The following is a 25991-nucleotide window of genomic DNA, read 5'->3' as shown; positions in this document are numbered from 1 at the left end:
GGAATGCAGTAAGTTCCACTTGTATATCATTTGTCCAGTATTCCTTATCCTTTAAGCAGCAGCTCTGTCTGTGCTGAGCATGGAAGGCAGTGCCATGTTCTGTTTCCAGGATGCTGGAGATAGGTCTGTCACATTTAGTAACACCATCCATTTCCAGGACAATTGTTCTTTTGTGTGGTTCCTCTTCCTAATGCCACAGCTCAAAAATGCTTCTAAGCATTCAGGGAAGTTTGGGTGATTGCTTTAATTTTGGGGATCTCATGTTTCAGTACCCTGGTAGTTTTTGCTGTGGCCTGTGCATTGTGCAGGGAGCTCTGGGGCAGTACAGGAGATCTGCAGCCATGCCAGGAATGTTGCTTAGGGCAAAACCTAATCTTAAAGCAGCATTAGAAAACTTCACTTAAGTCTATGTAGAATGTGTCTGGTACAGGATAAACATGTTTTACTGAGTTCAGGAGCTGGAAAAGCACTAGTCATTTGGTAAAAGTCAGCAGTTACACCAGCACAGCTTCTGAACACAGAGCAGATTGATTGATTTATCACCAGTTCCATGCTGGCATTAATCTGAAGGCTGACAAGGGTATTTTTCATCTGTTTGCATTTTTAGTCTTGCTGAGCAGAGAAGTTACTTAGGAATGGTTGGTAGAAGTTTTAAGATGTGTGGCTTTCTGGGGAGATAAAATATGCCAAAATGGCATAAGAAGCCACATCAACACAGAAGCAGCTGGGGGTCTGTAATCTATACAGTATTAGCAAAAAGGGAAAAGGCAGGCCACAGGTGTGGGACAGCAGAGCCAGCCTGCTCCTCACCCTGCTTCCTGCTTTGTCTGTGCCCACCCAGTGGTGGCTGTTTGGCCCCTTGTTCAGTTTGAGGATGCTCCTGCTCCACAGCATTGGCTTTTGTGAGGGGCCCTGGCAGTGCCTGCAGGGTGCTGGGGGATCCCCGAGTCCAGCTGCAGCGGAGTGAGGAAAGGTGAGGCAGGCATCCCTGCTGAGCTGCTGTGGGGTAGAAATTCATGTCAGAAGCACCACCCCAACACTTTGTTGGCTACTCTCTGTAGCACCCTGCCTGATGCTCAGCTGGAGCTTTGTCCAGTCTGTAGTTTTTCATACCTCTGCATGAAATGGGTAGAAGAAGGGAAAAGGGAAAGGCAAGAAAAATCAGTGTCGCTTGTGTCAGACTAAAGGAGAAGCTCCTTCTGGTGCATACAGAGTACAGGAAGGGCTGATATTAAACGCCCTGTCCAGGAATTGTGGATTATGCTAGAGAGCATATGCTGGAGTTCACTATAATGAACTAATTTTTCACCCTTAGAAGAGCCTTCCTTTAATTCAAGTAAAAATATGTGAGCAAAGATTGTTCCTTTTCTTTACAAATGATTAATCCAGCGATTAAGGAAATGCATCCTGTGTCTGAAAACTTCTGAAAACTGTTTCTCTCTGTCCTTTTATTGTGGTGGTGTTGCTATCCCAGGCCAAAAGAAAGCATGTTTAAATTCGTGGGAGAAGGAGAGCGAACGTCTTGGAGCCTAAATAGAAACATAGCAACGTGTTGCACGGTAGGTATCAGCAAAGAACTTCGGGTAGTTGTTTTTGCTGTTTTTATGTCTATTGAGCTGTACGAGCAGGACCTCAGCTCCCCTTTCCGGGGCAGCGTTTCCGCGCACAGCCCGCTCGGGGAGAAGGGAAGGGAAGCGAAGCCGGCGGCCACAGCGGGTCCCCCACACGGGGACCGAGGCGGCCCCGGGCGGCGGGAGGGGCGGGACGGGGCGGGGCGGGGCGGCGGCACCTGGAGCGGGAGAGCGGGGCCGGGCGGCGTGTCCCGGCGGGCAGCCCGGGAGCGAGGTGAGAGCGGCGACGGGCGGGCGGCCCGGGGCTCTGCGTGCCGGAGAGGCTGGGCACGGCCGGGGCTGCGGGGGGCAGGGGCCGAGCGGGGCCGCGGCACGGGGGAGGGAGGAGCCGCCGCAGCCCCGACCGGTGCTGCCGCTTCCAAAGGGCTGCTGCTCGTTCCGAGTGATGGAACCGTAAGGGTCGGACTGCCGCATGTCGGGGGTGTACTCGGCTTCTGCTCGCTGCAAGGTGAATGTCCGCCCAGGGCTTGGTGTCAGCCCTGCTGCGCGAACGGCGCCTCGCAGCTTTATCGGCCCGTTGGTCACATCCGAGCTTCCTCTGCCTTCAGCCGCAAGGGCTGGTCCCGCGGGAGAACCGGCCACGCTTCCCCGAGGTATTTAGCCAGTGTGTCACCCTTCTCTCTGAGGTGTGGCGCTAGCCTGGCTGCGGTCGCAGCCTCGAGCGTGGCATTTCAGTTTGGTGTAATTTGCGTGTTGCGTGTTCTGCTAGCTAGTGAATGGATGTAGCGCTGTGCTTTCCAGGTTGTGAGTTTTTCGTGTTCCAGGTTGTAAGTTTTTTGTGTTACAACAGGTAACGGGAATTTGTGTTCAATAGGTGGGGAAAATCTCGGGCTCCAGTATTCGTGTTCTTTGTGGTGCTTCACTCTGTTACTCCCTCAAAACACACAGACTTACTCTTTAACCTACAGAGGTTGAAACGTTTCTATGGAGAATACTTAATGTACACCTAAAAGCCAAGTCTTCGTGTTCTGGATTTTATTGCTGAGCTGCTGTCATTAGTAATGCTCTGTTAGTAAAGCAAACCTGCAAAAGCAGTGGCACTGCACGGGAGCTGCGCTGACTTCTGCTTCCCCCCTGTGCCCGAGTGTCACCACTGTCCCCGCGGCAGCCCTGCCACCCGCGGCAGCCTGGCCCTGCTCCTGTGGCAGGAGCAGCCGGTCGGCGGCTCCGGAGCCGCGTTCAAGGTGCGACAGTGCAGGTGAGGCCGCGTGTCCGTCCCTGCCCGTGCGGGGCGAGGGAACAGCAGCTGCAGGTGATAAGGAATGCACTTGAAACGGCACTTCTGCTGGGCTGATATGTCAATGCTCCACCCAAAGCAATTCATCTCTAACTATTTTGAGGTTTTTTTTTTTTTTTTTCACTTTTGGGTTTAGTCTTTTAGTGCTTTTTTGATTGTTGGTTGGCTTTTCCCCCCAAAGTAAGTTTGTCAGAATGACTGTGGTGGTGTTTGAGGGTCTCCAGGACGAGGGAAGAGAGGAGAATCTTGACTCCATGTTTCAGAAGGTTGATTTATTATTTTATGATATATATTGTATTAAAAGAAAATTATATACTAAAGAAAGAGAAAGGAGACATCAGAAGGCTAGAAAGGAATGATAATAAAATCTCCTGAGACTCAGAGTGTGACACAGCTGGCTGTCGTTGGCCGTTAATTAAAAACAATTCACATGCAACCAATCAAAGATGCACCTGTTGGTAAACCCATCTCCAGACCACATTCCACAGCCATCAGATAGTTATTATTTACATTTCATTTCTGAGGCCTCTCAGCTTCTCAGGAGAAAAATCCTAGGGAAAGGATTTTCATAAAGTATGTCAGTGACAAAGGACTTTTACCCTGGAGAGTGATAAAGGGCTGAAGTGGTGTGGAATGGCTGCATGGGCAGGTATAAGAGGAACTGGAACTTTATGGTGGTGTCCTCTTCAGGTATTGGTGAAAAAGTCTCTAATTGCCACTTGTATAGTCCACAGGTTGTGTATGTTCATTGTAGAATACACCCTTAACATGCCAGTAGGCTACATTGCATTTTAATGGAGCTGCATTTTGTCTGGAAAATGAAAAAGTATTCAGTTTATGTGAAATTATTTGTTAAAAATTTTGAAAACTGCATATAAGGATTGTGACAAAACCAGTTCTCTTCCTTTGACTGGTTCCCCCTAGCAATGTTCTAGTTTCCCAGTATTCCCAATATTCTGACAGATATACTTTTTGTTTTCCCTCAGGGTCTTGTTAAATGCTGCTTGTGCAAATAGTAACAGGACAACAATACTCGTAGCAGGAAGTTAAGCCACAAATTACAAACAGAACAATGTCCTTTTTCAGTCCAAGATCCTTGAGTGTATGCAAACCCCTGTTTACTATCCAAAATGATCATATATGTAGCCTTCATAAGCTTTTCTACTTGAACTGGTGAATGATACTCCTGTAACTGATACTGCTCATTAAAGTACAATTTGCAGGTTGCAAGTGGAGAGGTATCCATTGCAAGTGCAGAATAAACAGAGCTTTCTTTTATGGCTTTCTTTCACTCAGAACTGTTCTAGTAAGCAGTGTCTTCTAAGAGACCTGCTGTTGTTGGCTGCCTTTCCACTTAAAGCTGAAAATTAATTTTAACCAGGTACTCATTTCCTTTTTTTTTTTTTTTTTGTAAGCAGTTATTTCCTTCAAATACAAGCAGCTGTTAATGTTGGTTAATAGACTTAAAAAACTTGTTTTGCAAAGACTTAGTTCTGCTAAATGCAGAGAATGTGACAGACTGCAATTTGGAAATTTAGTCACAAGACTGACTTGCACTGATATGAAATGATTATTGCTTCAGCCTTTTTTTCCACATAATGGTCACATTATGAGCTAGGTAATGTTTTTCAAGGGTTAAAGAAATAATGGAGAGTTCTGTTTCTTATTCTTGCTAACCCTGCCTCTCCCTGCCAGGTATACTGTTCCTGCTCTTCAGCTCTTTCTAGTTTTAGTAGTTATATATCTCAGTGCTTATGATTTTCCCAATGAATTAAATTTGCCCTTGTAGTCAGATTTAGGAGAATAAAAGCAACAAACCAGCAAACACAGAGAGTTGCTCTCAAAGGAGCCTTCAGGTAAAGGATTAGATCATTCAAAGTCATTGTCATGTATACTTCAGTCCACAGGAACTGGGTTTGGGGAGCCTTTTGGGTGAAGAAACAGGGATGTGTGTGGTAGACGAGGCAGAGGACTACAAATTTCACAGAATTAATGAAATATCTGAACTTTCACCCACTCTCTTTATGCAAAAACTCTATGTGCCTCCACTTAATAACACTTTACTGAACGCTTAAATTTAACTGCATATTGTAACGATTTTCTCGGTGTTTCTGGGGCATGTTTGTAATGCAGGTTTCTAAACTCAGGTGAAGAAGTAGAAACCTGTCTGGGACACTGCATACACAAAGTAGCTGGCAGTCCTTCCCCAAAAACCTTGTCTAAGCAACCACAGGTGATACAAAGGATTTAACTTGCAAAGAAAGTGAACACCATGAAAGTACTGTAGTCTTACTATATTGTAAGGGAATTACAAGAAGAATGTTAAATGGAAGGGATAAGGCAAAAAAGTGAATAGGGGCAGAAAAATGGATAAAGAGTAAATAAGGAGCAGAGCTCATGATGCTGAAGAGCAGCTGGAGGCATACAGACACTTTTCAGCTTCCTTCTGGCTGGCTCTCTGGACCCCACTCTTACAGGAACAGCTGAGGGATGGCAGAGTGGGATCTGCATTCTGGTAGGTGCCCTTGCACTACAGGAGTAGCAAGGAAATCCATTTGGGCTCCAGACCCAGGAAGCTGTTGGGAGAAACAGCAGCATGGTTGTTGTGAGGGGGATGCTGTCACTCTCTCTTCCCAATTTGCTCATCTCTCCCTATGAAAGACTAAGCAGAAGAATTTTTAATGCTGCTGCATGTCATCTGTCACTGGGAAGATCTCTTGTAGCAGAGGCACAATTTAGATTGCCTAAGTTGAATTCTAGGTCTAAAATAGCAGAGTTGCTGTTGGTTCCTATAGTGGACCTTACTGACCTCAATAAAACCACAAAGGGAGGCCTGGAAGAAGTGGTGTTTGTTGGTGCTGGCTGGGTACTTTGGCAAGATGCAGTAAAGATAAGTGGCTTTGCTTCCGTGTATGATTCACTTGGTTCCATTGCTAGTACATCATTTAGAGATGAGGTTTTCCCCAGTGCAGTGTTTGGTTAGTGTCAGTACACAAGCCCTTTAGATTTTCTGAGAGCCTTTCCTGGTCTCTTGCATAAGTGTTGAAACTGAGACAGTGGAAGAGTAGTGATCAGTGCTGGAGCCCAGCTGCTGATGCAGAATGTAAAACTCCAGCTTATCTCTCAAACTCACTTTTGGCTTCCAGAAATCAGTCTGGTTCTTTATCATCATGATGTGTGGAACGCGTTGAACAGGACAGGCATTCATGAATAAAACTTGGGTAACAGTGAAGTCCTGTGTAGTCATACCCTACAAAACTAAACAATCTTTATGGATGTAGAGCACATTCAGCCCTCTGAATCACTTCTTCCATGAGTTCTATTCCTGTCATTCAACATTATTAAGTTATGTATGATGCAGTTCTGGAATTCACTGTATTTATTCCATTTTAAGATGTGTGCCAATAGGATTTACTTAATGAAATCTTTTGTTTACTGAGACATTACAGGTAAGGAGCTTGAAGGTCTAAATGGCTTTCCTTAAACTTGATGCCAGGACAAAGTGCTGTTTTGGCAGGACACTCATGTTTGTTTTATTATATTCTACATGAGGATTAGTGTCTATAGCAGAACATTACCTGTACAGGAAGGGATGAAAGTAACCTGGAATATTTTGTCAAGGCTGTAAATCTGTGACTTGAAGGCAATTTTTTTTTCTGGGAGGTGATTCAGAAGTACGTGTCTGCACTGCTTGGAGTTTCCTGGTCTGTATCATTACCGGGTTGAACGATTTAAGAGGGAGGCACCCGCCCTCCACAGATCTTCTAACTTATTTACATATCAATGGTCATTAAACCCACTGACCTTAAACACTGCTGTACTCCAGAGAAGGTGCACAGATTTGTTTTTTTCAGCAAGATAAGTTGCTTGCTGAAATCCAAAAATGTAACCCACAGGAGGATGCCACTCTGCAGAGGGAAGATTTGTCAAGATCCCACTTTCTGTCTTTCACAAATAACCTCTGTCTTCCAGCTATGTTTTTCCCTTCTTAATATTGTTTTAAAGGAAAAACTAAGTCTAAATGTCCTATCTTTTCCTGGAACTATGGTTTGCTGCATTCCATCATAGGATGAAAAGAGGAAAGAGATGGTTTAGTTTGAGCATTACCTGCTTTGGGCTCTTTCCAGTGAGTTGTGACTGGTCAGAAATGTATCAACTGCCACATTTGAATTTGCCTCTCCATATGTGGAAAATTTACTTCAAGTCATTAAAACTTTGTGAGTGGAGAAAAAACTGTATTTTCAGATGTGTTCAGTGTTAGACTGTAAATATCCCTGTGGATTTTCATAGTGATCCTGGCATGCAGTGCATCATGAGACCCAAGAAAACAAAGTGCATAATGACAGAGCCAACAAAGAATCTGTCTTGGGCTTTTTTGAGTTTATGGAAGAAGACTTTATGGATAAGCCTTGAGGTCTCTCAAATGAGTAAGAGAAAGAAATGCTGGATAGATTTTCCAGCCAGGCTGATCTGTTTCTTCTGGTTGGTTGATGTCAGCAAGTTGGTTGATATGGATGGCTGATGCTTTCTGCCAGTTTGCTTCTGGGTAATGCTGAGTCTGCACAATCCATACACTTCCATCAAAATGTCTGTGCTCTCTACAGCTCCAATGAGGACCAGGCAAGTTGGCAAACTCTTTAGATCAGTGCTCAGCTTTCCAGCTGCCCTGCTGGCAAACTTCCCAGCTTTTTGGATAGCTGAGTCCAAGAGAGTTGGGTTCCCGGGAAACCAGTTGAAAAAAAATAGAAAAATGTAATTTTGCGCACTCTTCAGAGGGAATTGTCTCAGAATTTTCTTCCCCTGAGAAAGTAATGTTTCCCTCTTGAGCTTTTCATTGCAGTTTGAAATATAAACCACATTTATAGAAGGTGTTTAGTTTTCCAAGCAAGTCTTTGCAGAAGATCACGATACTATTTTTCAGGAATCATTTCCATGCTTTTAAATAGAATATAGGGACAGAATGTACTAATTCCTGAAGGGTTTGTACAGAAGTTCAGATATATTCTGAGCTAGTTCTCAAGAGATCACCAAGAGCTAAGTGCTTCCTGTCAAAGGAAATCTACCTCTTCAGGAGATTTAAGCTTCTCATGAATTTAAGTAAGAGCCTTGGGTTTCTTTCATGTAAGGGCCTTGGATTCATGGGGCATTTATTAAGTTTTTTTGGAGATGAGGAAAGAAGGCTTTGCTAACTATACTTGTGCTTTCATGAGAGCCTCACTCTGTAGGTGTGAAATTGTTGCCTGAAGAAACACAAGTGTCACTTAGGAGAGATTGTTTCTGGTTTCTTTTTGGCACTTAGGAGAGATTGTTTCTGGTTTCTTTTTGGCAGCAATCACACCCTGTTTGCATCAGCAGGGTGATGCACTCTCTGTTCCCATTGCCTGGTGTGCTTTTACTGGATGTGCTGAGTACCTGGGCCTCAGAGCACCCTTACTCATGCTGTAATCAAAGTGTAGTCAGTGTTCTGATTCAAATGTTGGACTTTGAGTTCAATCAGTCCCTCATGTTTATAAGCATAATTCTGTAAGTCAGGGTGCAAAACCTGGGCAGTGTTTTACAACTACGTCACACTGCAGGATTTTAGATTGTGTTCCAAGCTCTTAAGGCATGTAAATGACACAACAGTCATTAAAGAGCTTCTTTTGGCAGAGTAAGATTTTGAAAAGGCCTCAGAAACTAGACACCTTATAATTATCCATTTTGAAGCTACTTTTCATATAATACTTCCTTTGCTACATCACAAATAAAATCCACTGCAAATGAAAAAGTTTGTTGAGACTCTACTGTTAAATAAGATTCAGCTCTGCTTTTCTAGGAATGGAGCTGAAATAAAAATAGGTTCAGATGGGTTTTACCAGCTTTGCCCTTTATTGTTTATTTTTCCCTTCCCTGCTGTGGAATAGCTTGCCAACTTAGGAAACTTACATGGTGCCTTTAAGAAGAAATGCTAAATATAGTTTCCTTTTTTATTTTGAGTATGATTTTTGATTAATTGCAAGAACTGCCTGCTTAATTTGGATTCTCTTCTTCTAATGTAACATTCCCTTTTTACTGGCTCATGAGGACTCCCATTCAACAAATTCTAAGTCTGGCTTGTTTAAGATTAAAATGGAGCTGTCTATGAAAAATCTAAAACCAGGCCTATTTAAAGGATTGAGGCATTAAACCATTAGAAGAGCCCTCATTAGGAATGAGTCTCCAGATGTTGTCAGCTCTGTACAAAACCACAGTCCCTCAGGTCCCTTATTCACAACTAAAACTTAGAAATGCACTGCTAGCAAGGAACAGGGCAGGCTTCACTTCCTCTTTCATTTTGGAAATGGAGTTAAATTTTTGGAGAAAATTTGTGTATTTGGCTTTTGCTGTTTAAGGAGGAGAGAGAGAACTTTATTTTTTTTCTCAATATTTTGACATGCTTCTAAAGCCTGGCCTCATTAGTGTTGGGAAAACTTCTGTGGCACTGCAGTTCTTTCGGTTTGGAGAGACCTAACTATAGAGAAATATGAGTTCCTATTTGACCTGCAATTTCTGGTGAAGCCCAGTTTCCCAACAGTGAGGTGATGAAGTTAAAACCACTGCTGATTTGTACTGGTTCATGTTATTTTTTAGTAGAGTCTTCTAAATTGCTAAAATTGAGTTCTTTCCTTTTAATTTTTATGCACCTGCATCTGTTTTGTAATCAGGTCTGTAATCAGTCATCCTTTTAACATATTAATGAAGCAGTAGAGACAAATATAAAGAACATTTCATCCTTCAAACCAAGGACTTGCCATGTCTTATCATTACAATGAAGCATTTGAAAATCCAGACTACCACTTCTCAGAGACATTGGAGATTGATAGAAGGTGAGTTTATTTAATTTTGCTCTGTGACTGTGCCATAAGAAATATTCATTTATATGCAGAAGATCTTCTCTGGAGTTTTAATTTGTGGATTTATTTGAATCCCTCCTTTATGCTTTCATTCTCAGACAAGTTTTTAAAACTGTTACCAGGAAGGCAGCATTCAAAGGAAATGATGTGTTTACTTTTTACATGTTGGATGAATTTTAGTTAAATTTATTTATGGCATAATGTTGTACATATTTTTTAGCTCCAGTAATTTTCACAATGGGATATATAACCTTGCATATCTTTGTTTTCCAAGCCAGTATTCCTGCTTAGTTAGACCTTCAGGTGGAGAAAATTTTAGCTTCTTAATTCATTTGATGACCAAATCAGAATTACGTTGTTGAAGTTCTAAATACAAAATATCTCTCAGTATCATAGCTTGTTTTATAACATACTCAAATTCAGGATACCTATTGAGGGTTTTTATGACAGTCAGGATTTTCTTTTTCATTGCTTACCCAGGGGGAGCTCTCAAAGGAACCCATTCTCTCACCAAACTCCTCATGATTCATCTCAGTCTGATTACTATGGAGAGCACAGAGGCAGGGAGCAGAACTACCCTGTGGCCATCCCAATGGTTTCCCTGGGCCCTGGCTCTGCCTACAGCCAGGATTTACCCAGCACAAGTCCATATGGGAATTTCACAGGTATGTAATTTCTCATGTGACCAGCTTAGAGAATGCCTGGAGCAAATAACACTTGGCTCTGTCCTGAGGGAGTCCTGCTGCTCTGCAAAGCTCTACTCTCTAAATATTTTCAGCCTTATGGTTTTTTTAAACAGTTCATGTGTTTTATTAGCAATTCCAGGGATTGTTGTACTGACAGATGGATAAATATTGTTTTGTATGGACTGAGTAAGGTGTTGAGTACGAGGATGTACATTGGGGTGGAATATGGGAGTTTTGTTGAGGGACTAGGTTGCTGTGTTGGCACTAGATCTGTGTTTTGTCATAGGCTTGGCATTCTGTGTCTGTAAATAACCCAGAGCAGTTTGCAGCTTTGTGTAACTCTGATTTCCTTTAAAGAAAATATTTCCTTTGAGCCTGAGCCAGAAATGACTTACACCCCACATTCTACCTCCTATATGCTGGATTATCCCTACACTCATGGAATTTCCAGTGGATCAGAGGGTAAGGATTGTGGTGCATCACAATATTGCATGTCAGTCTTGCCCTCCATAAAATAATACTAATAAATATTTTAAAGCCTTCTTGTTCAGGTATGAATACCTTCACATAATAAAAGGGGTCAAAAGTGGGGTCCTTCCACATCAGTGAGCTGAGCTCCACACTGGGATGTGACACTGGGACTGGCCATTATCTCACTGGGAAGGCCAGGCAAGGGAAGCTGTGGCTAAACTCATCTGTGTCATGGCTGGGAGGCAGATGCTTTTCAGGAGTGTAGTCACCTGTTTGAATAAGTGCATGAGAAGGTGCAGAGAGCAGCTGCATTTTGGCCCCAGGGAAATGGGAGTTTGGCACATAGAACTTACTCAGCATGAAGGAGTGTGATTCCAAAATGATCCCCCTGAAGGCTGGGGAAGGATTTTTAAAGAAAGGCCTTGTCTTCTAAGAAGAAAGTCTTGAATAGTGAAGGTGTGCATTTGTGAATGGGTTAGATGGAGTTCTCCATGACAGTTGAAGACTGGGTTCAGCCCCTCTTTTCCAGCATTTATCTGAAAAATTTCTTGTGCTTGTCAAAGACAACCAGGAAAGTGAGTGGGGGAGTGTGTTTGTATGAAGTTAGTGAGATTAATGGATACACTTTTACCTTGTTCTTGTCAAAGTGAAATTTGAATTTCTTAAGTAAATTGTCAGGAGTCTCTGGGCTTCCTAAGGAATGTGTGTTATCCAATTCAGACAGCTTCATTCGGAGACGCAACCGAAGGCCCCCCGATGAGATCTTCATGACTTCTTCCAGCATGCCTGAAGCAGATCCAGTGTGCAGGGAAGGTAAGGGTCTAGATAAGGGGATCTGATTTGACAGTGTCTTGTACAAGGATGCTGTGGTTGATGCTGCTCTGTTTCTCACCAGAACTGTGTGTTCAGTCCTTCTGTGGTCATGGGGACAGTTTAGGTTTGTGTTATGGTAGTGATTAATCTTTTATGCTCTCCTAACACACTCAAATCCCATGACAAATGACATTAAGTGCAGTATGAAGGTGTTAAATTGTAGAAAGAAATGCTGAGCTCTTTATCAGAATTTGTTTGACCAGCTAATAGATTGTTTTCAGCCACTGTGCCTAGAATTAGCATCAAATTCCAGCTATGCAGAAGCAGCCTGATTGTCAGGTCAGAGATGTGTGTCTGTGGAATAGGTAGTGATAAGTAGGAGCACTGACATAAACTAAAATTACAGAATAAATAAAGCAAAAGTTTAATTTTCAAGTCAATATGTAGCATGATAGAAGTGTAACTATCAAACATGATCAAGTGGACCAGAATCTTGGAGTTTTGCCGGTATTTAATTTTCCTTTATATGGTAGCTCTTTGTATGAACATTATTGGACTACTTGCATCTGATTTAGAGTTCTGAGGGAGCTGAAGATATTCTGGGCAAAATAATTAAGTCTCAGCTTACACACCTTGGTAGCAGTGTAAATGAGGGATGTTGTTATATCCATTTCAGGTTGTGTATAAAATTTACTGTATTGTTATCCCCAAATTTTGTTTTTTGCATGGGTTTGATGCAGAGGAAGATTTAGTTGGAAGTCTTGCAAGTATGTCCAGCAATGAAAGGATTAAAGCAATCCAGAAGATGCCAAAGACCATGAGAAAAAAGAGAGAGATCAGGTAAAAATAAAAGTTTGTGTTTAGTTTTAAAAACATTTACTTCTAGCAAATGTTTGTAAATGTTTGCAAATGTTTAAAAACATTTATATCTAGCTATCAACTATGGGAGTTCGCCATGTGCTGAGTTTTGGTTCGCCACTTTATGTCAAAGTACTTTTTAATGCATTCTTAAAGAGTTAATGTCTTGCAAGAGAAAATAATTTAATGATGGAAATAAGAAGAATCTCTCCCAGTAATATAAAACAGAATATCATGGTCCTGAGATTTGGTTATAAATGATGACCTGAGATTTATTTTCAAAGCAAACTTGGATATTGGTCATTGAAAATGGAGAAGAGACCATATGATCTCAACCATCCTTTTGTCTCCTTACAAAATATGTGTAAATTCTGCTGCCAGTGTGAGTTACTGGAGGGGTTAGAACATGCTGTCATAGCAAGGACAGGAGCCAAGGTATCAGCTGATATAAAATGAACCAGTAAGAACATCTCCATGTTGTACTAATTCTGTTCGTGTGCACAGAGCTGAAACTGTATTTGCAGCATCTTCTTTGGCTTCTTGATTCAATTACAACTCATACTATAATGCTTGTCACCCCTGCCCTGCTCTTCCACAGAAACAAAGTTCTGAAAGAAAGAACCAAAAAATCACGGCATCGTGGTGCTCAGTGGACACAGGGAGCACCAGGAGTGGTAAGTGCCAGAAACTTCTGTCAGCCACAGCAGAGCAAACCACTCTAGCTGCAATGTTAGCACTGCCTCCAGAGAAATCTGGTGTCTTGCTTCATGTTACCTACCAAAGATCCAGTTAATTGCTGCAGTGTTCATTAACAATGCCTTGCACGGCAGGAGCACTTAGGAGCACCAGTTCACCATCTTATGGTGCATGGAGTGAGGCAAATCCACTCTGAACATCAAAATGAGACTGCAACATTAAAATGTGAAGTTTTATTCTATGAAGTTGAGTCCTGTTTGCTTGCTGAGATTGATGTCTCTCCTCTTTTTCCCTGCAGTCATTTCGACGATTTGGAAACGCCCTTTCAGAATTTTTTCAACAACTGCGGCCATGGCACAAGAGTCTGAAGATCATTGGTGCTGAGTTTGGAACAAGTGTTCTTTCTTATTTTGTTTTCTTGAAGTGGCTGCTAAATTTTAACATCTTCTCATTCCTCATAAACTTTGGTTTCATCACAATTCCTCAGTTTCTGGCAGCAGAACCAAATAACCTTTCATTCACGGGCCTGGAGCTGCTCACTGGAGCTGTAAGTATTTAAATTTAATCATACCTCTGATTTCATGATAAGGAATAGGACAGCTCCCACCTCCAGTAATTTGTCTTCAGATGATGATGCTTCCTACCATGGAGGTGAGAGCAAATATTCTGAATGATGTCCCTTGTCTTTTCAGGGTTATTTTCAACAAACAGTTCTCTACTATGGCTTTTACACCAATGCTACAATCAGTAAAGTGGAGAATGGTCCATCTTACAACATGCAGCTGGCCTATATTTTCACTGTTGGAATATATTTTGTCATCTGTTTTCTTATCTTGTTGTTCAGGTAAACTGACTGTGAATTCTTGTTTCTCTTATATTAAGGGGAAAATACCCACACAATCAAAAATCCCATCCTCCACCCAGTTAGAGGTAATAATTACTTGAGTATGTTTCTGTAAGTCCCTATTTACAGGTGTAGAGTTTAAGTAGAAATTTCTGCTCAAAAGATAGTCTCCAGGAATCAAACCTTTATTACAGAAATTAAAAATAACTGCAAAATAGTGAAGAACATACAGAAAATCCCACTTCAAACTGGGAATATTGTGATGCCCTTTTGTAAGCTGTTGCTCCTAATGTTGTTTCTAATTGATGTGGCCTTACAGAGATAAAGATTGTCAGCAACAATCTTGAGATGGAAATGCTAGAGTTTCTTACATTAAAGTTTATTTTCCACATTGTTGTATGTGACATTCTCTGACATAGGTCCAATAAACTTTTGATGGGATGGAAAAACTGACAAATCTCCCTCCTTGCCCTGTGTACAGACTTGATGAATTTCCCTGTTACACATCTGACCAATTTAACTTTGATTGCAGCATGGCAAGATTCTTCTACAGTAACTTTAGGTTAACAAAGGCATCCTCTGTGAATGCCAGCAAGCTGCTCTGTACTTGGGACTTCAATATAACTAATGAAGAAGCTGTGAAGCTGCAACAGAAGAATCTCCTCACACAGATAAAGGTACAAACCACAGGAGGTACACAACTAATGTGTGTGAGTCATTCTGTTGGAGACTTAGTTGTGCATACAAATTTGTGTGTGCACATACAAGTCTCTGGCAGAGTAACACAAGTATGCTAGTCCTGTGCCTAAGAGATTCAAATCTTCCTGACTTCCTGAATTTCATTTGGTCTGAGCTCCTGGCATTGGCTTAGCTGCTTGTTTTCCTTTTCTCATTGAGCTACATATAAATATTTGTGTGCTTCTGTTCTATTGAACAAGTCTCTGTGACTATTAAATATTTGCCATACAGAGTATTTATTCAGGTTTTTCTCCTTCCTGCTATTTAACTATTTTATAAACAAAAGGCAGGCTGGAAATATTTTCTGTGAAACTTGACTTCTAGGATAGGAACACAAAATTGCCCAGTAAATGTTCCTAGGATATTACTCTGCCCATCTTCTAGAGCAATAATCTTTCATTCAGTTTCTCTGGTAGTGCCCTGAAACAAGTTTTGCCTTGTGCTATTGACTAAAAACTTCTTCATTAGAAATTGTTTCTTTGCAGGAAGATCTCACTGAAGTAAACAAAGAAGTTGTAAATTTTTCTGTGATGGAGAGATTTGTTCATATTGCTACTCATCTCCTTGCTTGGGTTGTTTCCCTGGCAACAGCAGTAGCTGCTTGTGCTGGTGTTTACTTCCTCTCCATTAATAACCTCAAGGTAAGGCCAGAATTTGCATTTTTCCACACAGGTATTTCACACTGAGTGTGAACTCTGTTCGCTATGAGGAGCACAGACAGAGTAGTTGTTGTTGCTGCCAGAGCACACACAATTTCTGCTGGCCCTGAAGAGCTGCTTGACAAGGCCTGCCCCACTGGGGACTGTGGCAAGAGTGAGGGAGCTGAGGAGCCTGAGAAAATCTCCCTCCTCTCTCCAGCAGCTGCTTGTCTGGGCCCATGGTCAGCTTAGGGACGGTGCACCTGGCGAGAAACAGCAAGAAGCAGCCCCAGCAGGACCTGTCCCTTCTTCCCCAGGAGCTGCATTTGGGCTGGGGCTCCCACCCTTGGTCCCACATAATTTAGGGGAAGGGGAGAGGGTCACTGCGCTGCTGCTCATGGGCCCCTAAAACATGAGAACACCAGGGAGGTGAGCCAGGGGGCTTCCCTGTGGACACACCTTGAGACAGCATTTTGGTTAAGGCTCTAAGTCTGGGTTGTTTCATTATGTTTTTTTCCTCTCTTAGCTGTTTATGAAAGGGTATAGCAATGATCTACAGAGACAATCTGCTATGTTGGTGCTACCTGTGATTGTGTCTCTCCTCAACACATTGGTCCCATTCCTCTTCTCCTGGCTTGGGCACCTGGAGAAGTTTCAGACTCCTGGACAGCACATATATGTCACTATTGTCAGGTATTTCTTGCTGCCACCTCTTAGTGCTTTCAGCCTGAAGTTGTCCATCATGACCTTTTGTCTTTCATGATCTTCTGGATGTTATATCTGCATGAGGGTGAGGAATGGTTTCCCTCCCAGCTGGGTGCACTGTGACCTGGGCCTGTAGCAGTCCTTGATGGCCTCATGGCTGTTGGCCCCTCCCCAGACAGGGAAGGGTAATAGAGAGAGAACTGAGGTCATCTCACTTAAAAACAGATGCCTGGCATTTACCCAGCCCAACCCCTGGTGTCCCTCAGCCCTCCCTCCCCTGAGGAGCCCCCACAGCCTGCCAGCAGCCTGTTAAGCAGATGTTGTGCCAAGGTTGTCATGCCCAGCTCCCCTCCTGCCCGGACAATAGAACAATGCCACACCTGAGCTCCCAGGAGAGCTCCTGCTAGTCCTGGCACTCTGCAGTGCCAAGAGGAGGTAAAAAGTGTGACCAGTGGTCATCCTGCCATCACTCCCTCCAGGTATGGACCAGCTGTTGGTGCAGTTACTGTTACTTCTTCTTTTTAGAAATATCATCCTGAAAATCTCAATTGTTGGAATATTGTGCTACTACTGGCTGAACATCGTGGCTACCTCAGAGTCACAGGTAAAGTTTCAAAACACAAATCTCTGACTTGCAGTGCCAGGTTAGGAACCACTTGGATAAGAGACTTGCTTCAGCAAAGAGGAGCATGTGTGTTGTCTTGGGAAGCTGAGTTTCCTATCCTAACAATCGTTATTAGCAACTTGAGACAAATCAGCAGCAGGAAAAAATGAATGGCCCAGCTCAAGTCTCAGCTGGATGGCAGCATTGTTCACTGGGAAGTCAACCATGATTTGCTAGGCTGCTAGAATATATTTGATCAAGATTTCAGATCTTTGATTAAGTTTCAGATACCCAAGCATTTGGGAACAATAGCATAATTTTTAAATTCTAGTTTGATTTGGTTTTTTTCTTGTGTTTCTTAAAGTGCTGGGAAACTTTGGTTGGCCAAGATATCTATCGTCTTGTTCTAGTTGACTTCATATTTTGTTTGCTTGGCTCTTTCTTTGGAGAGTTTTTACGAAGGTGAGTTCTACTTTTCTGATCTCCTTTTCATTCATTACCCAAAGATATGATCTGTTTTCTCCATGTGAGAAAAGTCCAGCAGAAGCATGGCTGTGGCCATGAAGTTTCCTTGATTTTCCCTACCAGGCAGAGTCTCTGTGTATATGCCTTGTGTCTATTGCTGTTCCTCCTTAGAAGGAGGTCAGTGTGTCCTTTTCCCCTTTGGAGATGGAAACACATGCAGGGGGGAAGCCACATTCTACTCTCATGGATTTCCTGAGACTGAGGTGACAATCAGTTGTCTCAGGCACAAATCCATCTTCTCTGCACAAGCATGGGCACACTGCTGCCTTTCCTTGGTGTACCCACTGTGATTTTTCCCCTCTCAGTATGTCACTACAGTGCCCACAAGTTTAAATCTGATTTTATCAGTCTCATTAAGCATATAATGAGTCTCTCAAAGGTAGAAGTGTCCAGCATGATAAATGAGAAAGTATTGTGAAGTGGATGTAAGGAAAAAGTAATTTACTTCTGACATCTGTTGTTCTTAGTGCCAAACATTGCTTATGGCTTAGGCAATATTGAAATGCTTGCCAGCTCTACAGAGCATTTAGATCCCTGGCCATACTTTTGTGTAGGAGATCCATTGTTTGCTCTCTGCCCATGATTTGAACAAGACTGGTTTACAAGGTAGGGCTTTGTTAACTTCTTCTTTAATTTGTACAAGACAATATTGAGAAGTTCTTGAGGACTTTTCCTCCACAGCTCTTGCCAGTGTACTTCAATCCTCCTGTTCTTGTTGTGTTCAGTAGGAAACCACCTCCCAGCAGAAAGTCACAGAGCTAAAACTGCAATGTCAGCTGTGATGAATGGCCTCCCGTAAACTGGGCAAAAGCACCTGACGTAGACATGAAAGGTTCAAAGTACAATTGCTTGTATTTAACATTTTGTGCTGAGAGTAACCTCCTGAAAGCCCAGCTCTGTTGGTGATGCAGTTGATAAGGTGGTATCAAGATGTGATAGTTACCAAAATCTTTGTTGCTCTCACTACAACAAGCATAAAACTGTCTCCCCAGCTCAGGAAAACTGAGGTGACTAAAGGGGATTGTTGGTCCTCAGTAGGAATCCTCTCAGTACTTGCTTACCTGTCTGTTTCAGCTCCTTGCAACCTCAGTTAGTTTGAAGTAGGATGTATTTGAGGGTACATTAAGAGTATCAGTGTACAAATTTCATTTTTTTTATTAATGATTAAAATTCTCATGACCTGAAAAAGCTGTTACAGTTTTGTTCTGAGGTCCCTTGCCATTTCAGCTGCTTTAGCAGAAGAATACTTGTGCTTGAAGCCACAAGTAGTTACTATAGTATAGATATGTACTGATACAGTAAGAAATCCTTGTTGGTTCTCTGTTTCAGTTGTGTGCAACATGTACTAGGTCTTACTTCAACCCTGCTTTGTTTTACAGGATTTATTTTTGCCAAATTGATTCATTTTTGCTGCGCTGTCTAATGAACAAGTTGTGGCTCCTTTGCATGACAGTAATCAGCCTCTGAATAATTTGTCACAGATGCTTGTTTTCAGAAGGCCATTTACAGGGATTTCTACAGAGGACTTTATCATTTAGCAATTGCTGTTGAACTATAGTTTTTTTTTTCTCCCCAGAATTATTGGAACTACAATCTGTGTGAGCCTGGGGCTGCCAGAATTTGATATCGGACGAAATGTTTTAGATTTGATCTATGCACAGACTTTGACCTGGTAAGTGTTAAACTTACAGCCAAAACTTCATTTGCATGTAGAACTATCATGGAAAAAAATCTTATTCTGTTTGTGGGTGTTTCCCAGAAAGAACAGGATAAATAACTGGGAGATGAGCTGTTCAGTGCCTTTGGTAGGGACTGTGACTTGCCAAAGTAATTATGTGTAACAAAGCAACAATACCTTCAGTCAGTAATTTACCTGCTGGCCACCTGGTCTGGGAGAAACCTGATGAGTTCCTGTAGGAATATCCTGAAGTTTTGTTTACTTCCTCACTGGGATGATGTTCTTGATGAAATACTCTCAGTATTAAATACTGGAAAAGATGCTTGATTTCCAAGAATTGAGTATGTTACCCCAATTATAAGAGGGTTCTGCAGACCTGTACATAATATGTGTGTTTGAAATTGCATATTTTCAAAGGTGGACTTAGTGTTAGAGGATCAAGGGTAACAAAATCACATTTCCAACTAATCCCACACTATCTGTATATGAAGTTATTGTGGTATTTTTCTGCTTTCAGTGCACTGAGAACTGAATGGTGACTAGTGAAGATGTAACTTTTTTCTCCTATAAATCCTTCCTTGTAGGATTGGTATCCTGTTCTCACCGCTCTTGCCTGGTATCCAGATGATAGCATTTCTTATAGTATTTTTTGTGAAAAAGGTAACAAACTTTGTATGCATTCATCATATTAAAGTAATAAAATTAAAGGCAGGAGAATTAATAGTGGGCAAGTGCATATGTCAATATAGACATTTAGCCTGTGGCTGTGACTTTGGCCTCTCAGTCACTCCCCAGCAACTCCCCTCTGTGAAGTTATCTAGGTGTAAGCAGGGTGATTTAGATCACGGTGGAAATGTCTTCTTTTCAGAATTGTTTGTCTTGGTAGTATGACCAGATGAGAAGTTGTTTGCTAGGTCATGAAGCAGTTTGTAGTGTTGAATGTAGAAGAACAAAGCTGTAGGTAGAAAGATGGATTAAAATTTCCCTGAACCATGAGTTTGCATATGCTACAAAAGCAAACTCTACCCAGCAGACTTCTGAAGAACCCATCAGAACCTCATTTTGCTTCTTACTATTTTAAGACTATATTATTGAAGTTTTATAAAACTACACTCTATCTATCAAATTCACATAAAAGTTGGTCTTGGAAATTTCTGATATATGCTATTTCAGCAATTTCAGATTGACTTAAACCAAGCTGAAGTGGCAGGTAAGAGCATTCCAAAGCACCTTCCTCTCTTTAAAGGTCAGTCTGATGAGGAATTGCCAGCCCCCTCGTGAAGTCTGGAGAACTGCTCAAATGACCACATCCTTCATTTTCCTGCTGTTTTGTCCTTCCTTCCTTGGAGTCCTGTCTGTCACTGGGGTCACTGTCTGGAGGTATGGAAGATCACTGTGCTGTGTGACCTGATACCAGGCAGAGGATCTGCATTTCTCTATAAAAGAAGTTATATTAACTGCTGGTGGAAGGTTTCAGGTGTTCATGAGTTGTTTTGTGCTCTGAAAACAAGATCTGCTCTGTGAGCTTGTGAGAATGTGAGTCACTGAGTAACTCATCCCATGAGGAAGCAGGAGGAGAAAAAAAAGTTGCATTTTGGATTCCTGTTTAAAGGCATAAAATTTTACTTTTCCTCCTCTTAAAAAAGTATCTGTGACCAAGTCCTAGTTCCCAGCTTACTTACAGTACTGGTGATTCTGGGTCTGCAGCAGAGAAACACCTGGGAAAACTTAGTTGAGGTCAGCTCCTGGATTAATTCTGAACTTCAGAGGCTCTTTCTGCAGGCAGGCTGACCCTGTAGTAATGGATCTGGGTTGTTACCAGTATTTCAAAGCTGCTTTGGTTCTGTGTGTGTCACTCTGGCCACAGCAAGGAGGGCAGCATGGATACACTTTTATCTTGACAATAGTCAGCAATGTGATTTCAGTATTTAGTGAGACACATGAAATCAGTCGGGATGAAAGCTGTCAGAGCTATCATTTCCTGAGGGCAAGTGGGAATTTCAGACTGTCTGGAGTGGTTCAGTTTCAAAGCAAACACTTTCCTCTTTCAGTCTACCTGACAATGATAATTCTTACAATGAGCTGTCTTATTTTACCACCTTCTGTTGTTACTGAAGATCTGCAGTGACTCATGTCCCTGAAGGCAAGGTGAAATGATTTCACCTTGTGGTGAAATGTTAAAAAAATCCAGTTTTTCAATTTCCTGTAGTGTGTGCTACAGTGATTGACAGGTTATATTTTTGTCAAGGTTGTGCTTCCAGGGCTTGGTGCTGATCCATTGCAGCAAGGGCTCATGTCTCACTGCATTGTCTGAGTGGGCATTTAATGGCTGGAGAGGAACACAAGTTAAAAATGAAATACAGATCATGGAAGTACCCTGGGAGTCCAAAGACATTAGAGGGCTATAGAAAACTGAGGAGCATCTTGATGTACAAAATCACAATATTAACTAATTCACTGGTTAACATACAAAGCTTTAAGTAGCTGTTTTTCCACACTCTCAGGTTAAAGCCTTCAGAAGAATGTGGCCCTTTCAGAGGTTTGCCTTCCATGTATGCTGCAGTTGATGAGTGGATACAGACACTGGAAAGCTACACTGCCTCAAAATGGGTAGTGTGGATCTACCACAATTTAATTGCAAGTGAACTTTTCTTCTTCATCATCTCTACTGCTGTACTGTAAGTATCTGCTAATGAAAAGAACTAGAAAAAGGCCTTAAGCGGAAAAAACTGGCAATGACAGAGTCATTCTATGTTATTTTGTTATCTGAAATGCATCTTGTATTGTTCTCTCACTTAAATGACCTCTCATCTTGAATACAAGTCCACAAATTTTTGGGTCTTTTATAAAATAATGTTTTAAGCAATTTCATGCCTTGTTTTAGGCAAATCCATGTGTTTGCCATTCCTTGTGTAATTGTGTACATCTATTTTCTGTGTGTGTGTATACAGAGATGTGTATATATAAGTCTTTTAATGGGTTAAAATGAACAAGATACATTTCTATCTAGACACTGACTAGAACAAAGTGCTCATATAATGGACCTTTTATTTTGTTTTGTTTAGAATTGTTACTTATCTTTACTGGCAAATAATACAAGCAAGAAAGACCATGATCAAACTCTTACATAACCAAATTATTAATGTAAGTTTGGCTTTCATTTGTATCTTTTGTATAATTTGGCTTCTATGTTGATTGTCTCATCCAGCTTTGTGGGGCTGTAACCTGTTTTTCCTATAACTGTGCAAAGGAGGGTGGGAGTCCTTCCTCATGGGAGTTACAGGGAAATTTAACTCACAAAGAGCTGTAGCAAAAGAATTTTATCTTCAAGATGTGTTGCTGCAGCTCCCTCTGTAGACAGATTATTTTAGAATAGAAGGAATTATTTTGGTCACTGGTTACTTACAGGCCTTGATCCTTTCAAGGGTAATTAGTGCATTCCAGCTAATGATCAAATATATCTTGACTACAGGCAGGACAAGATAAGAAGTTTCTGCTCCAAAAGCTACAAAGAGAGCAAAGGGCAAAGAGAAGAAGCTCGTCTGGCCTGGGAGGAAGAGGCCAGCAGGTCAGTCTGACTGCTCAGCTGCTGCTGTTTAATTGCTTGGGGCAGGTCCATGGGGCTCCTCCAGCTGTGCAAACAGCCTGCTGCTTTGGGAAAAGGCTATACTTAAAATTTAATCTAAATGCTTGCTACTTAACTCCAGACAGCAAAAGGATGCTGTGTGAAAGTTCCCTAATTATTTGTTCCAGGTTGGAATTCAATCTGGATATAGAAAAGTCCTTACCCTCACCAGATATAATTTATGGTTATGAAACTTCAAGAAAACATTCCTAATGTTCATGTGCAGTGATGGTCACCAAAGGGTTTGGTCACACCTGAACCCTGCCTAGGCTAAGGAGGAGGCTGCCTTCCTCCCCAGCAATGCATTTCCTTAGGGGGCTGTGATTTGTGGGTATTTTCAGCTGAGGTAAAACTGAGTGCTTTGACCTAACCCCTTTTTAAATCCCATACAACACTGATAACTAAACTTGAATTTATTTTTCAAGGCAGTCCTGCCTGCTGAGCCATCAAACTAATGCTAAAATGTGGACATATAGGTGCTGTCTGGTGTTTTTATTTGGGTTGAGTAAATACTCCTTGACCTAAATACTGATAGAGCAAAAGTATTTGGTAGGTTCCTCTCCTTCCTCCCAAAAAACCAAATCCCCCCTGTATGACTGACTGTCTATCATTAAAATGATTACATAAATAAAAACCAAGTATGGATAATAATTGATATTGTTAACTATAAATATGTGTGTGATAATACAAATAAATGTTGACTGTGAAGAGGTAAGCTGAATATGAGGGACATTTTCTATGTGCTGGGGATTTTCAGACAACATGTGCCTGTGTTGAGTGTCACAAGTGGGACTCCTGAGAGGGAGATTTGTCACCTCCCACATGTGGATGTTCTTGTAGTTGTTAAGATCAGATTTCAGAAGGAGATGCCAGAATGATCTCATTGTGGATTTAGCAGAAAGGCCATCTCCCTGAGAGCAGGGAGATGAGCAGTGCTGACCACACAGTCACAGCTGGAAGCCAGATCACAGACTGCTGATGCCAAACACTGTTTTTCAGAGAAGCTCCTCTTCATACCACCCATCCATGCAACCTGCCCAGGAGGTGCCAGGCTACCCAGAAAGGGCATTTGACAGACACCAAAACACATCCCACAATGAGGTGAGATGGTCAAAAGAGGGAAATGTAGATTCCCCTATATAGAATCTGGGGTGTGGCATAGGTGATGGGTGTATGTGTGGCAAAGTCCTGTATGCATGAAAATAACTTTAAAGATTGACTTGAACAGATATAAAAATGTGATCAGAACAGCTATTGAACACTCATAATCACAAACTTGCTCAAGACTTGCAGAATATGGTTTGGTTACAGATAACTGGTATATTTTCAAATACAAGATAACACACACAGGAGGGAAACCATGACCTAAATCTGCTTGTGAATTTTGTTTTCAGCATCCCTTTTCTGTTGAGATCTCAAGCAGCAGTGACTTTTCACCAGGTAAGCAACTAAGATGAAACACAAGAAACTTTTAAAAATTCAGCTCAGTAAAAATGTTTGATGTACAGACACAGTGTGTGACAGCTGCAAGTCAGGGACACAGCATTTTAGCATCTTGTGTAGAGAGAAAACAAAATGACTGGGTGTTGCCATCTTATTGCAGGGGCTCCATACTGCTGTCTCCTTATCACAAAAGTTCCATACCTTCTGGTGTTTCTCATGGGGATCTCCTCAGAGCACTGACTCTTTTTCACAAAGCAGCCACTGACTCCTGTTTCCTTCTCAACCTCCCACCCCACTCTTTTATAGCCCTCTTCTTCTCATTGCTTACAGCTGTGTCCTGTTAAAGTCAGGTCTGATCCTGATCTTTGATAATTGGCCCAGCTGCAACTCCTTAGGGGTAAGATTACTTTCTACACTATCATTATTTTCTTATATTCTATCCCCCTACAACTGGGCTTGTGGGGTGAATTTTTTCTACAGACTGCTTTTTGGTAGCTTGTTCTGTGTTGGTGGTGACTTATAAAGACTGACCACCAGCCTTTGTGTACTAGAGAGTATAGGAGCACCCAACAGACAGACAAGAAATTTAAATCAGTTTAGAAACAGACTTCACGTGTTGCTGTGAAAGGGGGTAGAGTCCCAAGAACATCACCCTGCTCAGGGTAAAATAAGGCTATGGGACCTTGCATGGCAGTCTCAACTCCATGTAACTTCATTGCAAAGACTTGACAGAAGAGATCCCTGCAGAGCAGGGGCCGTTCTGGCGTTGGGGCTGCTCCCTCTAACGCTGTTTGCCTTGTGCCGAGCAGGCGCTGAGCCCAGCCCGCCCGGCCGGGGCCCCGGCACGTCCCGGGCCGTGGCGCTCGCCCTGCGCGCCCGGGCAGCGGCGCTGGAGGAGGACAGCGATGGCACCGGGGGGTTCCAGCCCCGGGCAGGCACGGACAGCAATGGCACCGGGGGGTTCCAGCCCCGGGCAGGCACGGACAGCGATGGCAGCAGGGGGTTCCAGCCCTGGGCAGGCACGGACAGCGATGGCACCGGGGGGTTCCAGCCCCGGGCAGGCACGGACAGCAATGGCAGCAGGGGGTTCCAGCCCCGGGCAGGCACGGACAGCGATGGCAGCAGGGGGTTCCAGTCCCAAACCGGCACGGACAGCGATGGCACCGGGGGGTTCCAGCCCCGGGCAGGCACGGGCAGCGACGGCAGCAGGGGGTTCCAGTCTCAAACCGGCACGGGCAGCGATGGCAGCAGGGGGTTCCAGCCCCGGGCAGGCACGGACAGCGATGGCAGCAGGGGGTTCCAGCCCTGGGCAGGCACGGGCAGCGATGGCACCGGGAGGTTCCAGCCCCGGGCAGGCACGGACAGCGATGGCAGCAGGGGGTTCCAGTCCCAAACCGGCAATGGCAGCGAGAGATTCCAGCCCTGGGCGGCACCCAGTGAGGGCACTGCTGCACGAAGCCATCTTCTCTTGCACTAATGATAAAAGAATCTCTCAAACATCTTTTTTTTTTTACGTCTAAATGGAAGGAAAAAATATAAGAACGGGTTGTAAAATGTGTTAGGACTTCGGATTTTTACTGTGATGGGGACTATCCCCCTGTTGGGGTTGTTTTGCAGCAGTGGTGTTTGGTGACAGCCTTCCCTCAGGACTGGCATCACCTCCATGCAATAAGGCTCCCTCCATAGCTGACCGTGTGTTGTTGGGGAACTTGTGCCTAACTGTAAATAAAAGTTGTATGTTTAAAAATATTTTTCTAACAGTTATATTGTTTTACCTGTTTTATCAGCTTTTATCTACAGTATTGGTTAAATAAACAGAAGTATATTAAAGTGCAGTTGTTTTTAAAGACTGAGACATTATAATGGCTGTGAAATAACTTGTGTGAACCGAGTTCATTTTTCTGAGCCATTTTCACAGTTTATTAGT

The 25991-nt window shown here is 42.6% G+C and overlaps 1 protein-coding gene across 2 annotated transcripts; it reads left to right on the top strand.

Annotated features, from left to right (window-relative positions):
* Positions 1-1958: 1958 nt before the first annotated feature.
* Positions 1959-24832, top strand: TMC5 (transmembrane channel like 5). Of its 2 annotated transcripts, XM_063171930.1 has the most exons (23): positions 1959-2224; positions 9552-9713; positions 10221-10405; positions 10784-10888; positions 11618-11710; positions 12451-12550; positions 13167-13242; positions 13563-13811; positions 13957-14108; positions 14641-14785; positions 15332-15487; positions 16011-16177; positions 16715-16793; positions 17158-17255; positions 18895-18990; positions 19581-19656; positions 20243-20376; positions 21501-21674; positions 22062-22140; positions 22469-22564; positions 23621-23722; positions 24016-24061; positions 24395-24832. In XM_063171930.1, the coding sequence occupies exons 2-23, from the start codon at positions 9640-9642 to the stop codon at positions 24406-24408; spliced, it is 2496 nt and encodes an 831-aa protein (XP_063028000.1). In that variant the 5' UTR covers positions 1959-2224; positions 9552-9639; the 3' UTR covers positions 24409-24832. The 2 variants fall into 2 exon arrangements, with proteins under 2 accessions (XP_063028000.1, XP_063027999.1); XM_063171929.1 differs by lacking the exon at positions 24395-24832 and having other exon boundaries at positions 24016-24383.
* The last annotated feature ends 1159 nt before the right edge of the window (positions 24833-25991 follow it).

Source organism: Melospiza melodia, chromosome 18 (assembly GCF_035770615.1).
Source record: "Melospiza melodia melodia isolate bMelMel2 chromosome 18, bMelMel2.pri, whole genome shotgun sequence".
In the NCBI taxonomy this organism is placed as follows: domain Eukaryota; kingdom Metazoa; phylum Chordata; class Aves; order Passeriformes; family Passerellidae; genus Melospiza; species Melospiza melodia.
Note: the sequence above shows the minus strand (reverse complement) of the source record. Positions and strands in the feature narration are given on the sequence as shown.

What these genes read in the sequence shown, in the direction of transcription:
- TMC5 (XM_063171929.1), top strand. Translation starts at nt 9,640, where the DNA reads ATGTCTTATCATTACAATGAAGCATTTGAAAATCCAGACTACCACTTC. An exon ending in TGGAGCTGCTCACTGGAGCT is followed by an intron (nt 13,812 to 13,956) that starts GTAAGTATTTAA and finishes TTGTCTTTTCAG; the next exon opens with GGTTATTTTCAACAAACAGT. An exon ending in TTTGGAGAGTTTTTACGAAG is followed by an intron (nt 17,256 to 18,894) that starts GTGAGTTCTACT and finishes TTTTCTCCCCAG; the next exon opens with AATTATTGGAACTACAATCT.